This window comes from Falco rusticolus, chromosome 4 (assembly GCF_015220075.1).
Source record: "Falco rusticolus isolate bFalRus1 chromosome 4, bFalRus1.pri, whole genome shotgun sequence".
NCBI classification, from domain to species: domain Eukaryota; kingdom Metazoa; phylum Chordata; class Aves; order Falconiformes; family Falconidae; genus Falco; species Falco rusticolus.
The window spans coordinates 8614957-8633612 of NC_051190.1; the positions used below are offsets into that span (position 1 = coordinate 8614957).

The 18656-nt window shown below is 36.4% G+C and overlaps 1 protein-coding gene across 6 annotated transcripts in view; it reads left to right on the forward strand.

Annotated features, from left to right (window-relative positions):
• The window catches only part of CACNA2D3 (calcium voltage-gated channel auxiliary subunit alpha2delta 3), a 467821-nt gene that overhangs the window by 83492 nt on the left and 365673 nt on the right, over positions 1 to 18656 (forward strand). For all 6 annotated transcript variants that reach the window (XR_005103980.1, XR_005103978.1, XR_005103979.1 and 3 more), the window contains one exon: positions 16307 to 16423. Coding sequence is in view for 3 of the 6 variants with exons in the window: in XM_037385921.1 (XP_037241818.1) it covers positions 16307 to 16423 (117 nt within the window). In the remaining 3 variants the exon portion in view is untranslated. The remainder of the gene's footprint in view (positions 1 to 16306; positions 16424 to 18656) is intronic.

Sequence of the window (18656 nt, forward strand, 5' to 3'; positions counted from 1 at the left end):
ACTCTTAGTGTACTGTATTTATCCTTTCTTTCCACCCATATGTAACCTTGAAACCCACCTCCAACTTCTTAAACCAGAAGAGAAAGGAACCACTACATTTTTATGGACAATATACATAAGTTAAGTTCTAAGAGTCATGGTATTGAGTACCTACTCTAAATTTATTGAACCTTGCATATGCTGTTGGTAGTTAACTGATATTATTTAGAAACTGGATTACTGAAAACTTCCAAGGATAGCTGAAGATGACCAGTCGATTATGACCTTGACTCCTTTGTTGTTATAAAATTCGTAAAATATTTCTACTTGTTAGTGAAATTAATATCTAGGAACAAAGACTTTTTCTGGGCAGGATTATAGCTGCTGCATGCTAATTAACGGAACAAAGAAATGAGGATTACAGAAGCAATAACAGTAAAATATCCAGGAACAGTTGCATCAGGACATTATCTTCCTGTCAGCTGTGCCGTTGTGTGCTTTGGCACTTCTCCTCTTGTCGTCCTGCAGTAACCAGAGACTTTTATGCAGGCCTCATGGAAACATGCTTCATTCTCTCCCTGTGGCTTTTCTTTTCCAGAGGGTAATCTTTCATACTGGGTCAGCAGAACCAGATGGGGAGTGGAAAATAATCTAGCGCTGGTATTCTTAGTGGGATGTTAATGGTTCACCAAAAGAGGATGGATGATTTCTTTAACCACTAATTGTGGAATAAACAGTTTATGGTGAAGTGAGTCACTCTTCAGAAATATGTAGTGGTAACTTGGGTATCCTCAGTCTGTTCTGGCAGGAGATCCTAATGTGTAGTGGAAGATATTCGCCCAGCAATCAGGGTCATCAAAGAGTTCTAAATCTGGTAACTGATCATTACTTTTTACGTACTGGAAAGCATGAATATGTGATAAAAAGGTGATTTTGCTAGAAACATGTTACCACTTCTAGTACTGAATACCAGAGATTAGAAAGAGCATGTTTAGATCTGCTGCATTGCCAGTTTCTGCTCTGCTGCTTGATTTAGTGATGTTGTCCTGTTGGTGCTCCTAGTGGCTTTTTGTGCAGTGTGTGCTATTTCACACTTTCTGGTACCTAAGCTCTGATTTTTAGATAGGTACTTAAGCAAGTGAGTTCATACAATTTTCTGTTCATTGTTTTGGGAATGACTGTGCATCAACCACACAGTTCTTCTGAAGATAATGCCAAAACCTCTTTGTTTGAAGCAAGGATATAAGTGGGCTGGAATGTGACTAGAATATTTGCATGCTTATTCCTTGACTACTTTTTCAAATGCAGTATCGACAGAAACCTGTAAAACTGTCAGGAATCAAATTAACATTCTTCCATGTAAGCTGTTATTGCAATATTTTCTAATATACTGCAATAAATAATCGCTCTCTCTTTCTTTCTCTCTCTTCTAAATGCATAATTTTATTCTTCTGACTTGCAGGGAACTAACAGTGAAGTGATTGGCAGTATCCTTGTGGTTTGACTTTTAATCTCCACTTGGAACAGGAGGATTTTGAAGAATGAGCCAAAAGCAAATTGTGAACAGTGTTGGGTTTTTTGTTTGTTTGTTTTAAGGGCAGGAAAACAGTCCCGTTTCAACTACAACATCTTTCAATGTTGGCCTGAGTAGGGTGTTCCAGAGAAATCTAGAGGTGTAAGACAGCACCATCAGTACCTTTAAAGCATAAATAATGCCCAGGAATCCTTACAGGCTGTGTACATACGAATTAGTGAAGCGTTGCATGCAGGCTTGTGCAATTCCTGCAAAGGAACTGTATCCATTTTCAAAATCCCTTCAGATGAGATCCGGGGTAGATGATGCGTAACCTGACCAGAATGCTGCTGCCTTGTTTGTACAGGGTTACGTGGGGAGAAGCAACATGCTGCTTGTGTATTCCCAGCACCACAGGGACTGAACACAGCCATAATGGTTCTTTTCCCTGTTGATGGCAACAGTGATATTTGGTCTAGAATGGCATTAGTGTCTCCTCATGTGCATCTCTCACTAGTACTTGTACACCTGTAACTAATCTGGAAGACATGTTAAACCAGAAGGAGATGTGGTGGGCAGGTCTTGCTAACTAGCCTAATCAAACTGATTTACTTGTCCTTCTGCCATAGCTGGGGGAAAGAGGAAGAGTTTCCTACAATTTGGTGATTAGGAACCTCGGAGGTTTGTAGAGGAATGGAGGCAGAGGGTTGATTAGCATTGATAATCTGCAGCTGTGAAGGCAGTGGGTTGATTGGACGATGTGCAGCTGTAGCTTGTTCCTGATAAGAAGTTAAATAGCCCTGAGGATTGTGGGAGAGGGGTCAGATGGAGGAGCAGCAGTGTGGTCTGACCTTTGGAGGAAGGAGAAACGGCATGCACAGTAGAACCTGACTGATGGTAAAAGCCTTGTTGCAGCCTACTCATTTGTGCTGCAATAGAGGTTAGTTCCTCTCAGTCCCTTAGCTCCAGAAAGTGCTTAAGGAGAAGACTCCCTGGTGGTCATACCTCTCACCAAGAGGTTTCTATGTTGGCTCAGATGTTTCTGAAGCAGTAGAATGGCTTGGATCTCAGGGCAAGTCTTCTACCAAGCTCAGAGTACTTCAGTAGAGCCCACTTCAAGTTTTTCCTGCCAAGTGTTTGGGATATTTTGTGGGTACAGTTGCTCATATGTAAAGTTTTGGACCTCATTCCTGAAAAAAAATCCATAAGGTGTCATGATCTTCACAGCACAGTTGTGTTACTGAAAACAAATGGTTAAAAGACAAGTTTTTTGATGCCTTATTTTAAAGCTACTGAAGAACAACCCTTGTTTTGTGATTGAAACAAAACTCTTCTGATTTGCTTGAGGATGCCCAAAAAGAATGGTTGAGTACAAAGTTATTTTTATTATGCTGTATTTTTTTCAGTTACCAGAACCATTACCAACCATTAAACTGTAATCGGAATACAGGCTTTTTCAGAGTTAGGAATTTCTATGCAAACACTGAAAGTTAATATAAAATAAACAAATAGCTTTATTATAACAGGTTATTTTGTGATAGTACAAGGTAGAATTCTAGTGTAAGGAAAAAAATGCAGGTAGTGCAACCTATGATTAAAATGGTGCTTGTGAATTGTGTTCAGTTTGAGATTTAAAAAAAATAAAAATGTAGGCTGGTGTTCTTGTGAAGTCTTAAAGATATCTTGCATCTTTTGCTGCTGGCTATTATGCATTCAGGCACCTCAGGAACAAAGAAATGACAGAGAAATGGATGGCCTGGGCTTAACTAAGTAGGTGATGGTACAGATGAGGCCCGATAAGCTTAACACTTCATCTCTGTGCTGCCACTGTGGTTTGCAAGGAGATTAGAACTGTCTGCCTGTGAGGAGGGCAAGCTCCACAAATTCACTCATACATGGCAGTTCTGTAATGAGGTGATACTTCATTCCTTAAACTACTGAACTAGAACTGCACAAACAGATGTATGCCTCTGGCAGTCCTGTGCATGCAGTACAGGCTCTGCCGTACCTCCAAATGCAAACAGAATGTCCAGTTGCCCCAATTGTATTTTATTGACGTACACTGTTCCTTGTACATTGATAATAATAATCATAAGGGAAAATCTCTGTATTTTTGCGAAAGGAGGAAATGTGCAAGTAAATTCAGGGTGTTTATGTTTCAGGGTAGTGTCTGATCAGAGTCTAAATAATTATGATTTTTCAGTAGGTTAACAGACAAAATCTGATGTGGGAAATTAGGAGATGATTCTGCCCTTGGTTATGTGCATTTATGTTCTTTCACAACAAAAGTTTTTTAGGAAGCTCACACGATGGAGATGCGACCCTACATTATGAATCTTTTACATGGTTGCTGGTAAACAGCCAAAGGTCAGGCTGGGTCTCAGAATATAGCATTTTCGAGCTTGGTGACGTGAGTTTAGCAGAACTACATAAGGATGCCTTGAGAGACAGAAATGGCCACTGGGACCCCAATTCACACACATACCGCTTTAAGGGCTGACTTGGTCTGCCTGCTTCAATAGGACTACTTGTGATTTTAGCTTAAGTATATGTAAATTACTTTGCTGTCTTAGAGGCTTGAATGCATTTCACCAAGAAGGTCATTGCTTTGTGGTGAGCAAGAAGGAATTTATCAATAGATTGACTAGCAGTAACCTGTGATTCAGGCGGCTTGCTTTGATGTTCTGAGGCTTAGTGAAATTGTGTGTTTCTATTCAGCAATGAAATAGCAGCAGTTTCCTGACTGTTATCATAAGAATATATTTTAAAAATGGAAAATTTAATTTTGGTATCTGTGAAAATGTACTGCTAATGTTAGCAATTTAAAATTTACTTTGTGCAAAAATAGTACCTAGAAGAATTAAAACACAATGAATATTCTGTTCTTCAGAAAACTATGGTACTCTTTAAAATCAGAGAACCAGTAGTAGCTGAATCTGGTTGCCTCTTCTGGAGGCTTGCTGGTCTAGGAACAGGACCATCAGATCATTTTTCTTTCCTAAGAAAGGGATGCCTCTGTTAGATGCTGATTACTTCAACATGTTAATTAAATTAATGGCTTTTTTACAATTAAAAAGACCTAGTGGAATTAAATCAAATAATTTCAGCCTCAACATAATTGAACATATTTTTTCAGTGCTAAGGCTTTCCATTATGGAATAAGAAACCACGTAAGGCTTAAAACATTTCTATATATATGTTCCTTCGTAGAGTATTTGTGTTGCAGAAATATGATTTTCAGATATCAGCTGTTTATACTAACGAACATCCCAAGCAGAATAAGATCTTTTATTTAAGAAGCAAACTTTCAAATTGTAGTACTTGAAAATATTAGCCAGTATATGCATATGGTCTTAAAATACAAGCTGCTTTCTTTAGATGTGTGCAAAAAAGAGAATATATGTTTAAGTGAAGCATATGAACAGAAAAGATACAGTAAGGACATAACAGTATGTGTTCTTTTTCTAATTAACAACTTTTATCTGATTAAAGTGTTCTTCTACTAGCTTCCTCTCATGTGTGAAGGGAGCAAAAGTAAATTAATTACCATTAGTCTGAAGGAAAGCACACCGTATTCTTTACGACTTCATAGTATTGATTTGGCTGTTATTCATGGCTTCTATTCTCTGCTATGCAGATTGATGCATCTTTAATTCATAGATACATTATCATTAATAATGGTTTATTGACCAAGCAAAACAAAGCTGTTGCTGCGTCCTTTCTACTGCAAAAGCTCCATACTTTTTCTGATAAATGCATTCGTTTATGTCATCAGTTATAGACTCTAGAGTTAGATGGTTTATTTCTACATGCTATAGCGATGACCTATCACGGTGCTATATGTAATATGCTTTTTTTTATGTGAGGCAAGCTCTACTGATAATGTAATGAATTCCTAAATTACAAAAACTTTCTATTCCTTTGAGAATCAGACAAAAGCTGAATAAGCATCTCTGTGTTTGTGTCTGTATGATACACTAATTGCATGTAGCAACCTAGGTAAATAATAAAAAAATAATATGCCCTACACATTAACTTGAGATTGGTTTGGTTCAGCTTTAATTTGGTAAAATTTGGGCAAAAGTGCTTTGTTGTTTTTTTTTATTAATTTTGCAAAATCAGCACCAAACTGGTAACTTGATGAAATGTTTACAATCTAATCAAATACTGACATGAAATTATGCAAAAATAAATCTACCCTAGCCTGGTAGTCGACCTAGTTTCTTGTTTAGTGTTTTGGGGTGGGTTTTTTGTTTCATTTTGCTTTTTTTGAGCGGGGAAAAAGGACAAGACTGTTATACAGATGTGAGACCCTATAAATTTCTAAGGAGAGGGTCTGAATCTGGTTAGTTTTTCACCTATGTTTTGATGAAGGTGATATTATTAAGGAGCTATGTACAATTTAATGAAATATCTTGTGTTTTCAGTTTGAGGAGAATATGGACTGAGACTGAGGGTGATATTCTTCACCTTCCTCTGCAATATTCAAAATTGCTCAGCGTGTTTATTTATTCTTTGCAGGATTTATACTCTTACAGTATAGCATGGATGTGATATAATACAAAGGCAATATATTCTATAGATTATTCATTTAATTTTCATTAAAAACAAAGAAAGAACAACAAAGCCTAAGAGCTACAACCAGAGCTCTGGTTGTGGTTTTGATGTGTGTTTTTATGCACAGGGCTTTTTTCCTATGTTTCATGCTTCATTTTTAAAAGTGAAAGGGGGAAAAAACATACTGGGAGCTAGCAACTTGCTGGTATTTCAGATGCCAGTCTAAGAATATATGCATTATAGGTAAATGGTCAAAAGAGAAAAAGATCCTGGCAATTTCTGTTGTGCAGGACATTAGTTTATGCCATACTACAGTCTTTCAAAGGCAGTTATTAAATACTGTATTGAACATGGTTTGGCAGCCAAACTTTAACCCTTTGTTTTTCCTTGTGTCTTTACCAGTTTGTTTTATGATGCTTTGAAAGAAATTATGGTGAATATACTACTCTACCTGAACATACAGAAAGGCTAGGCATTCTGTACCGTCTCTTGTGAAGTTTTTGAAGTGACTAAGAAACACCCATGAAAGTGAAAAGCTTGTGTGGCAAAACCACATATGTGTTTTCACACTTCCAGGCAGTGCCAAATATTATAGTTTTGTTTCTAATTTTTTTAACTTCTTTTTTTTTTATGGCTAGCCTGCTGAATTCTTCTCAAGACAGTACACAGACCTGTACACAGACCACATGCAGATGGTCTGATTTTCAGAGATGCTGAGAACATATCAACATTGCTGGCATTGATGTGACTGAAGGGAATTTAGATTTTGGAAAATATAATCATTTTTCATGATAAGTGATGAAACGAAGAATTGGAAGGCTAAAGTTAGGTGCTTGAGTTCAGATATTCAGATTTTATGCTTTTTCTTGTTATTGCAAGTCCACTTTGATACATGGCGTTCTGATACCTGTCTAAAATCTTAAGTGAATATAAATACTTTTGTCAGGTAGATACAGAAAAATACAATGAAGAGATACAGCAGCAGGGATCAATGCTATATACTTCATAGCGACAAACAATGAAATAAAGCCCATTTGAGAGTTAATGTTGAAGGTCCCACACAATGCAAAGGGCAAAGGTTTACAAGTATTATCCGAGCAGATGACTGTAAGTTATAGACAACATTGCAAATTGCAAACAGAGTTTGTAGCCAAGGAGATGAAATTACATTTCTTTTTCTGAAGGACAATAACTGTTAGCTGTTCTAAGTGAGCAGTGCTTTTAAATCTTGTCACATGACATGGGTATTGCAAGGCAAAGGTTTGTCTTCAGAATGCACTTCAGTACTTGTGTCTCTGTTCCACTTTGCTTTAGCTTTCTTTGCTGTTCATTTTATTTCATTGCTCATTTAGGGGCAACCGTGGAAGGTGAGGAGAAAATTGTCTAGTTTTTCTGGGATGGAAAATAAGCATTGTCTAATAAAAGTATGAAAATGCTGAAACCCAGAAGAACAACTGGGTGTAAGGCAGGCATGGATCTGCAGAAATGGAACAATACGGAGGGACAGACAGTGATAAAAGGAATCGTAATAAGAAAACCCCCCTCACATTATAAAGACAGTCTGATTGAAAGAATTAGTTTGTGGATATAGCCCGTAACCTTACAGCAAAAAGCAAGCTGTCTCTTTTGGTTTTCCTTGCTTCCAGTAACCATCAAGTCTTTCAGAGAAGACCAATGCCATTTGGTGTACAAAAGAAAAATGTTGTAGTGTCTCATCCAAGCTGAGAAATTGGTGAAAATAGTAAGTCGGGTTTTCCTACTTCTGAATCTTTAGTGTCTCAGGATAACTATCCAGGATGAAAGGATTGCATTCTCACATTTCTTCCTACTTTTGTGAGGAGCAGATTAGAAGCATGTACATCTAATATACTTGCTTTTACCTGAAAACATAGTGATGGCTTTGCCTTGGATGAACCTGCCCTCTGAGCCATATTGTGACGCTACAAATCTGTACCTGTGGGGTTTCTGTTCATTGTTTAAAGCAGTTCATGTGAAATACTCTAGTGAGTTTTCAAATGTATCAAGTATGTCTTTATGGAAAAAGGAGTCACTAGGGCAATTCTAGAATGTTTTTTAGTTTAAATGAAGGCTTTATGTTCTCTTCTAAAATAGAAGCAAAGGTACATATAATTATATAGTTTCTGTAAAATTTTTTCTAAAGCGGTTCTTAGTAGTCTCGGTTAACTTGTTCTTAAAGCACCTGCAGTGGCCTGTGAAGATGTTTTAGATGCCTGAAAGAATTTACAAGGCAGTAATTTGCTTTTTCAACCATTTTCAGTATGATTGAGTTTATAGTCAGGAGAGATTGTGAGCTGGCACTCTTGCAAAAGATTCTGAAGTCCCGTTGGCCTGTGCCACTGGCTTCTGGAGGCAGCAGCAAGGCAAACATCCTCGAACTTTTTGTTACCCTGCTTAGTCCTGACCCAAAGCAAATCTGGTACAGGGAAAGATGGTTGCATATTCCTGACTTATGTTCAACTGCTTAGAATTAGATCCCCTAATGAGATTGTTATTTGGATCACCCATTTTTGGTGATGCTTGTTTAGACGGAGTCTTATTAACTAGTTCAAGTAAAAATTGCAGTACTGTGTTAGTCTTAAAGGCAAGCATTTGAAACTCCTGAAGGGTGTTTCTTTATATTTTTATTTATTAGAGAATGTTATAATTTTTGCATTACCACTGTGACTTCTGCTTTTAAATTTTAATTAAGATGAGAAATAGTCTATATAATAGAGTAGCTTGTATTTTTCCACAATAGTTCAGCTGTTTTAACCATATATATATTTAAGACTTCCCATTATTGTGCTGTTTATGTGGTATACCTCTACATGTCTAGTTGTGCAAAGGTTTGAGGAAATATCTTGTATGGACACCTTTGACAGGGCAGAGGAATATTGCTAAGTCAGGAATTGGGCTGGTTGGTTTGTTTTTGATTACCATTCAGCTTAACGCTTTAATTGATTTGGTTTTGTAGCACTTATCTGTGTAAAGATTAAATATGCTGGGGATATAGTGCCCTTGCAATGACTGTAAGACACATCGTGTGTAAATGATTTTGCAAGGAAAGCAGTAACTATCCTTGTGAAGTCTGCTGATGGTAACAATTTTCCCAGGGTAGCTGATCTTTGGCTACAATATACCAGGTACAGCTTTAAGGCAATAATCATAATAAAAGAGTATGCAACAAATATTTCAATATTTTGCATTTCAAAGTGATTGTATGAAGAAACTAAATATGAGTTTGAGGCAACAGGAGTTCCTCAGACACCAGTGTGTGGCAAGAGTCAAACGTGACAGGCTAATGTAGAGCTCGATGGAGTCGTTTGATGAAGTGAATAAAAATTTCTGTGCAGAAAAGAAAATGAGTGTGTCATCACACTGGTCATTGCTGATGGATTTCATCAACACAAAGAGGTTCAGTAAAGGTTAATAGGAGTGTGTAATGTGGTGTAACACAAACTCCCAATTATCAAGGAGTTCTGTAATGTCAAGGTGAGAAGTCTGCTGTCATGACTCATCTTTCCATGCAGATCAAGCTGAACTTAACAAAGTTATCTGTAGTGTATTGGGCAGGGCTCTGATGAGTAACCAAGGGAGCTCATTCTCTTTGTAGGTCTGAACTGTTGTCTAACATTGGGCATGTCACTGAATTTATGTATATTTCAATATCCTTGTGTACAGAATGGTGATTATCATAGATACTCCTTTTATAAAGTCCTTAGAGCTCTGCGGATGAAAATCTCTATACCAGCTCTGAACTAAAATAATTTTTAATTTATAAATGCTCACCAGCCATGTACAGCATAATAAACCCCACTCTTACTATTACTTATTTTGTTAAGGTCTTTAAAGTTGCTCCACTGAATGCATTTTAGAGTAAGGAAGACCAGATAATAACGTAACGGTGGCACTCTAGTTTAAAAAAAAAAAACACATGGCCATGGGGTCAGTGTGATAATGGGAAAATACAACCCCCTTTTTTTATGAGGGAGAGATTCATAGATGAGTCTATCAGAGCGCACCATCTGTATTTGGTGTCTGCTGTGGTAATGCCATCTGAATAGCCTTCTGCTCCATAGAAAAGCTCAGACTCCCACTCACATGCACATGTAATTCTGGAGATTGCATTAAATTTGGCTCCAAATTCAAGTTTATTCTAACAGCACATATATAATTAGTGATCCCTTACTTCTAATGAAGCAATTAGAGGCTGTGCTGTATAGTTTTAAATCTTCTGCTGGGAGTTGCTCTACCATCTCATGCAGAAGGGATGTGTGGTACAGCACTGCAAGAGCTTGAGCCGCATAAAGTTTGAACTTTCACTGTTTGTGTCCATGTTTGAACATGGATATTGTTTTAAAATAATATTGTCATATAAAATGCTGGGATAGTTTTTCCATATCAAGAGCAATTTATAATCTTAGGTTTGATTGAAAAGCTCAGAGCTGTATTTTACTAATAGTGGAAAGCCTTGCTCTGTGACTAGCTCCTTTAATTTCAACAGCAATGTTAATGGTGTAAAGCAGCACTTAATATGACTACATTGTCAGCTGCTCCACATAAATTCTAGGGTTTGGGTTTTCTAATTTAAAAAAAACAAAACCGGAACCCACAAAGTGTAAAATGGAGTGTTTTTAAAACACCCTGAATAAATACCATTGGTTTTAAATTTTGTGCAGTAGTGTTAATAACATACACATAAAAAAATCATTACACAATAAGAGCATTAAAAAATGAATGTGAGCTTTATTTTTAGATTGCAATGAAGAACAGATTAGTGAAAGAAAAAACATTTTTCTTGATGCATAAAATGTAGTTTATTATCAACCTACTGATCCCTGTACTCTAGAACTTGACCTAAAAATCCAGTGTTACTTTGGGTGGGAAAGTCAACATTAGTAAAGAAATCCGTGGGTTTATGTGTTAAAAATTAACTGAGACAGAACTCTCAGTTAACTCTCAGAAAGACTGACACAGGTTTTGAATTTGTAACTAAAGAAACCACAGTAAGAGCTGCAGATAGTGTTAGCTGTAAATGTTTTGCAGCCTTGCAGACTCATTCCTTGATTACATTTGTTTGTCAGGGCATCTCAAATATAGGCACTGAAATAGTTCTCACAAGCCCATTAACTCACGTGGCACTTCAAACCAGCACTTCTGCACCAAAGGCAGTCACGGTTAGGACTGACATGGCAGAGTATCTGAAGCAAGTTTAAATGGTTCAGGCAATACGTAGCACAGCCTTTCCACTGGGTAATAGTTATTAACTGAAATAAAGTTGATGATTTAATCAAAAGTGTATGTTTCTGTAATCTCATTTTACATATGCCATGTTCAGACCTGAACATCTGAAATTGTTTTTGGTGTGTTTTTTATTTTGTTCCATGTTTGGTTTTTTATTTATTTTAGGGTTTTTTTGGTTGGTTTGTTTGTTTTGGTTTTTTTTTTTTTTAAATGGCATGGAGTAAGCATACTTTTTTTAAATAAAGCAATGGATAGATTTGCTGTATAAATGATATTTCATTTGCATGCTGGTTCTGCTTTTCTATTATAAAACTAAAAGGTATATATGCACATATACATTTAACATGTATGTGACAACCTCTCAAATAGGAATGTTTGTAAATTATGTACAACTATGCAAGTTATGGTTATGAATACACCTGAGATGTGTATCACTTCCTAATATGTAACACAAACCAGCAGTTTAATTTTAAAGGATTATTAGGGAATTCCTGTTGAGTAAATACCTTTCTTTAATCAGGATGGTAGTGGTATTTACTGGCTCTGAGAATCCCAGGGAGTGGGAAGAACTTTCATCATAAATGGTTGTTAGTGTTCTGCACATGTGCAAGGCATTCACAGACTCGTTGAAAGACTAAGAACTGTTCACACACTTGTAAGTAACTTGAAAGATTTTTATATCCAGCATAAAGGCAGTTATCTTGACTTTGATAAGGGTTGATAGGAGAAGATACAAATAGGAACACTGAGATGTTTCTCTGGAGGAAAAAAACAAGGAGAAAAAAAATTAAGCTGTAGCTGACAGATGGTATCTTGCTGAAATTGTTTTGCTTCAAGAGTGTGTTTCTTTTCCTGCCTTGGTCACTCAGGCTGCATGTGTTTTGGTGTGGGATTTTTTTGTTTGGTTTTGAGTTGTTTTGTTGGAAGGGGATGTGGTGTTGTTGCTTCAATGCCAAATATTTCAATTGCATTAAATGCTTCAGACCTGTGTTGTATAGATTGCGTTGTGGTAGGTTATTTCTAGATGATCATTTACCATGCGAGAGACACACCACACACACACACACCCTGCCCTCTAAATCCATGGAAAGTGTTAAAAGTTCTGACAGTGAAGTACTGTCTGTCTTTCCCAGTCATTTATGTGAAATGATCTGGCAAAACAGGCACTGAAGGAATAACGTATTTTTTGTCTGCTTCTCAAATGATGAACATTCTTGTCTCTCTGAAGAATTTCTTACCAAATGATTTTTGCAAGCAGAAAGAATCAGCATTTCAAGTATTTTTTTTATAATGCACCAAATCAGAAGTTGTATCTGCTTGATCTTCCAGGCAATTGGAAATGTACTTATTGAAAGAAATATCCAACTGTGAATAACTTTTCATACACTTCTGTTATGCAAGTCAATTATTTATAGCAAAGTTAGGGCTGTTTTCTTTTAATAATAGCACAAACATATTATTGGTTATGTAACAAATGTTGATGAGAATTTAATATATACAATTATATTTATAAATATATTTAGTCACATGTTAAATAATATAAATATATTCTAAAAAATATAGAATATTTTTAAATTGAGTGTTTCATATAAAAAAAACCCAAACAACCAACCAAACCAAGAAACTTTATCATCAACCTCATCTTTTTTATAGTGGAGGGAAATGGCTTTTTAAGGCATTGCTTGGAAGAGCCATTCAGAGCAGCAGTACTACAAGGTATTTTGAAATATAAAGGCCAGCCTGGCCCAGAAGCTAGGTTTTTTTCACCACTGCCCATGATTGCATTTTGCTTAATTGCAGCTGTAGTGGCACACTGCTTTTTTCTCAAGATTACATTAAACTGGAACAAGTAATTTACTTAAACTATTTCAAGTTTATTTCCAAGGCACTATGACTTTGCAGGTTTAGCTAATTTATCTAAATTAAAATCAAATTTAATATGTAAAAATCTAGTGGTAGGGAAATGAGGAGGGCCTGGAGGTCAGACAGCCTCTGCAGTGAAAGGGAAAGAATCCATTATTAATGACATCCTTTGTTACAATTTATTGTGTTTTCGTTTTTTCCACAATGTGCTGTGATTCAGGTTCCTTGCATTGATCTTTTTTATAAAATCAACCAGATTCTAGCTTGAAGCTCAATTCCCAGCCTTATGCATGTTGAGTACCGAGAGGAAGTGCAGAGACATGCAGAGATTAAGCTGGCACCTCTTCTCTCCGGACACAATCACTAGAGCACAAGGATACTAAAAACAGCTGGTGTGTTTTCCAACCACATAATTTCTCCTGTTTTGGAACCTTCCACGGATGGCTGAAAAAATAATAGAAGTATTTTTATGGCAACGAAATACTGAACGTAAAATACATATTGTGTAAACCCCTTGGTTGCCAATGTCTTGCAGATTGAGTAAGTACTTCTAGCTAGTTTGTTTCAAATGTTCTTGAAGGTTTCCAGCAATTGACTAGACATGGACCATGCAAGATGTGTGGTCTTTTCAAATAGAACTTAATATTTTCTGTTTCCTCCAACTTTTTTTTTATGATGGAAATTTGGCATTTAAATTAGGAAAAATGAATTTATTTACTGTGAACTAGCATAATTATGAAATCATAAACTATCAGTTAATTGCTGTCTATTTCAAGTGCAAGTTGTTATTCATTTTCAAAAGCACCAGTTACTCAAAACTGGGACGTGTGGCTTTTTAATATGTTCTCACAATAGCCTGATAGACTACATGGTATGATTCTGTGTGCCTAGAAAATTTGTCGACTTCAACAGATTTCAGACAAATGACGTGAATAATTGCTTGGTTTTCTTTACTTGATGTCAAAGCTTAAATCAATAAATCAGATGACCTGAAAATAATCCCTTGAAGTGATGCATTTTTGAATACTTTCAAAGAACTCAAAGGTCAAGTCTGAAGGAAACCATTTTTATCAGCGCTTGATATGTTGAGCATGATCTGTGAAGCTTGAAATAAGTGATTCAAATTTGTACTTGATCTATTGACATAATAAATACGATAGTTATTCATGGCAGTGCATTTTGTTTCATTTGTTTTAAATTCTCCAAAGCTTCAAATCCTGTGGGACATGGACAGACTTTGACATCATTAATTAACTGGGAATGTTTTCAATTTAGTCTTAATTTACTACATTTTGTCATAGTTAGTGTTTGTTACAATAACATTTACCTCTAGTCTACTGTGTTCTTTTATTTTCTCCAGCAAATTAAAAAAAACCCAGACTTTTTTTTTCTATTTTAGACAAATCACTGTACAATCATAAATTATTTTTTTCAGAGTGGAGAGTTAGTGAGTTTAGTAATGGCATTAATGAAATTGGAACTCTGCTTATGGCATTTAAATGGACCAAGAAGGGGGGAAAAATCAAATCTTCCCTCCTACCTCCTGGGAGAAAAATACAGGGTGGTCTGCTTGAGGTTTCTTAGATTGTTTAGACTACTATTAAAATCTCAGATAGAATAAAGCCTCGTAGGAGGAAATACTGTGGAAAAAATGAAATTGTTACTGAAATGACAATATAAAAAAAATTGTCCTAAATATTTACTGACAACTTTGTATTTGGTAACCCTATTATGAAATAGGAAATATGTATTATCAAATATTATTTGTTTATCCAAATGTTTGCACAAGTTTTTACAGAGAAATATAAAGTTTAAATCAAGTCCAAAGTGTTACTTTGCCTTGAAAATTAGGTTTGTCAGAAGAAATGGGTACAATATGCACAGGTGCGCTTTTACAATACAGCCCTTCCGTCACCTGCCAGGACACGACTGGTCCTGACTTACTGTTTTGATCCTTTTATTGTTCATCCAGGTGGTTAGAGCCACTGGTTTTGATGCCCTTATCCTTCCTTCTCTGGAGTTATACAAGGTTTGGAGATAATAATTCTAAAGGCAAATTTTAATGAATCTTTTTAAGCTCATTTTATTGACTCAAATGTTGTGCTGTGGGCTGCCATAGGAGTCTGCTTTAGAGGTTTGGAAGGTATTTTTTGCACATAGGGCTAAGCTGGTAGAAGCCAGGTTTGCTTTTCATCTTCCTTGCAGGATTGTGGAGATACAAGTACGTGACTAGGTTAAGGGGTCGGTAATGGGCACTGATTAGTTCATCACAACTATATGTGTTTTAAATAGATATAAGAAAACGATAATTAGACTGAAAGCCATCGCCTCTGAGAGCACACACGGTAGTGGGATGACATGGGAAAGAGGAATGTACTCTGTATAAAATGCTTTGGGTTTTGTATGTTACTTTCTTACAAGATTTATTATAAATGCTGATAAAGAAAAAATGTTGATATGGAGAAAATAGAGGATAAAAATTGTTTTGGATATGTTTTTAGTGTTTAGTCAGCCTGAGAGTTATTCATACTGTGAAAAGGGAGCATAAGGTAGTGCTCATCCATACTGTATAAAGGATACTTTCAGGCTTGCATTCAGATAAAGGCTCACGTTTGTGGTTTGTTTGGGGGTTTCTTTGCATGGGAAGTTAAGAATGTCTAGATAACCTTGTAGCATAAGTATTAATAATGTAAGTATTGTATAAAGCTTGTCAAATAGACATTTACAGGAAGTACAGCTGAAGAGGAGGAGGAGGATTCTAGGTTGCAAAAGCGCAGTGGATTGCCAAGCATATCACTGGTTTTAAATGATTTTTGGATGGGATATGAGAATTTTTTACTACTTTTTTTGGCTGTCGTTCAGTTGTGGGGAGGGGTAATTTAAACGTGAAGGGGAATTATCGTTTTCCTACAGCGCACAAGATAAATATTTTTGTTAAGTTTTCTTAATGGAGTTCTGGTTCTAACCCAGTTCTACCCCTGTGACAGCTTCTTGGCATGAAGCAGCTGTCTGTCACACAAATAAACATCAAATAAATGAAGAATGTCAGCAAAAGTGTAATATGAAACTAATAATTAGTTGTCAAAGTTTTGGCTAGTTCACTGTGAACAGCTTTACCCTAATTTTTTTTCATATTTTTTTTTCTTCCAGAAATATAAAGAATATGAGAAGGATGTTGCAATAGAAGAAATCGATGGCCTTCAGCTTGTGAAGAAGTTAGCAAAGAATATGGAAGAAATGTTTCATAAAAAGTCTGAAGCTGTACGGGTAAGCAATGAATCAATCTGTATTGCAGGGATTCTTCTGAGTTAAATAACTGTCCTTCAGTTCAAATCTAGAAAAAGATGCAGATACCTCAAATGGAACTAAATCCAAAGTTCCTCTAATTGTGGTAAAGTCCTACATTACTCTAAAGATAACTTCATGATCGTTAAGTATCTATATTGAGCTTTTGGTACATCTGTAGGTTTCTGTGGGGTTGGTTTTTTGGCTCTCCATTCTGATCCTTCTTTTGCAGTAGATTTAGTGTCTTATTAGACTAGATTTACCATTAAAAAAGTTCTAACTTCTGTGTTTTACTGTATTGAATAGGAGTTCATTGTAACGTGCACGTCCTAAAGGATAACAGTTTTTTTTTTTTCCTGTTGTAGTTTTCATTTTACATTATTCTTTGGTAGAAATTTAAGCGACTGCATGTAACTGGTTCCTGTTACATCACCTATATCAACAAACTAATGGGACATTATGGTGATGCTGTTTGCCACCAGCTACTCTATTTTAGCCAGATTTGTCTGCTCAATTGAGTTGGAGGTCTTTGTATCTCAACTGTGGAGCTGAAGGCATCACACAAAGGACAGGGATTCCATTTGTGCAACTGCAGATACAATTTCACATTCAGTCTTTTATTATTTGTTATGGTGCAAAAGGGAGGAAGGAATTTGGCTACGTTTTAAAGGTTGAATTTTCTGGGCTGGCAGTGAAGGAAAACATATTTCAGCTTGTAAACTGAGCACACTTGGCAGGGGAGTAGAGAAAGACAATAAACATGGAACCCCGCAATGCTATTTTTACTGTCTGTTTTCAGAGAAAAACTGAACTTTAAGACATGTGCAACAGCTTCCAGAAGCCTGCAGAACATTGACCCTGGAGGGGGTTGTTTTCCTTGTTCCTTAGCAGGGAAAACTGCTGCCCTGAGATCATAACAATGTGAAGAAAATGTTCTTGGAGCAGCACTCATTTAACACAAAAAGTGGCCAGCAAGCTGTACACTTGCTGGTTGGAGGAGCTCTATTCCATCAATGTGGAGTGTTACTGGGGAAGGGTGGTTTCCCTCTCAATTAGAGCTTTTTAACAAATGTTTTCTAATGTTGGTGAGTGTTTAAATGGTTTGGCCTCTTCATATAAATGGTGGTTTTATCTGGGGAGAAAAAAAATATAGGACCAATGTAGACCACCATGCTCTGGCTAAAAATAAGCCCAAATTCTGTCAAGTTAAACCATGCATGTCGTATTGAGTGAAAGAGTTTTAGTGCCGGAAAAAATGACTGAAATTCAGACCTGTCTTTGGAAGGTTTCCATCTTTGAAAAGGAAGCTAGAAGCTTGGTTTGGACAGGGTGACTTCTTTTTTAAAAAAGGATCTGTTTAGTGCACCTTCCAATGAAGTTACTGTTTTTTGCATGATAATATAATGTGGCTCACCTTGCTAACTAGAGATTAGTAAGTGATATTTTGTGTTCTGGGTAGTGAGTAGTGCTTAGTTATTTTATGCCCTGATAAGTACAACCCCTTTTGGTACAGTTCAGGTTTTGCATGAGTTCCATCTTTGGTACATCATAGCTAATTTTCTTTTCATATCTGGGGAGGGAACACAGGAGTTACAAAGCTCCTGTGGACCTTAGGCCTCTGCTCCATGCTGAGACAAAGTAATACTGCATCACCTTGCCTCTAAAATAATAGGATTTTGACATAAACTTTTGATGGAAACTTGTACGAAGAGCACTGAAACCTAAATAGAGTAATACTTTAGGATACGCTCGTGCTGGTATTGGGTTAAGTACTAATTTACAAAATCTCTCTTGGCCCTAGAAATAATGGAGTGACCGTGGCCAGGGTTCAGCTCCAAGTGTTCAGAAAACGTGTTCCAGCCTTGTTACCTCAAGTTGTTACTCTGCGCCATTCATTAAATCAGCTTTAAGTAGACAACAAAATTCATGGTTTAATTTACAGTACTTTGTAGATAAAACATTTTAATCAACATACTTTTTCAGGTTTTAGCAGATGTAGTAATCTGTGACAACTGTTCAGAAAGCCACAGTATATAAAATGATTAATTTTTTGAAAAGGTCAAGAAGAAAGACCTGGAAATATTGCAATCGGATGGCTTGGAAAGGCCTTCAGGTTTTTTTTTGTTTTGCCTTATGCTTTCAAACACATTAACTTGTTAAAATCTCCTAATCACATTTGAACTCTCTTCTCCCTCCTCCCCCTTTATATTCTGGT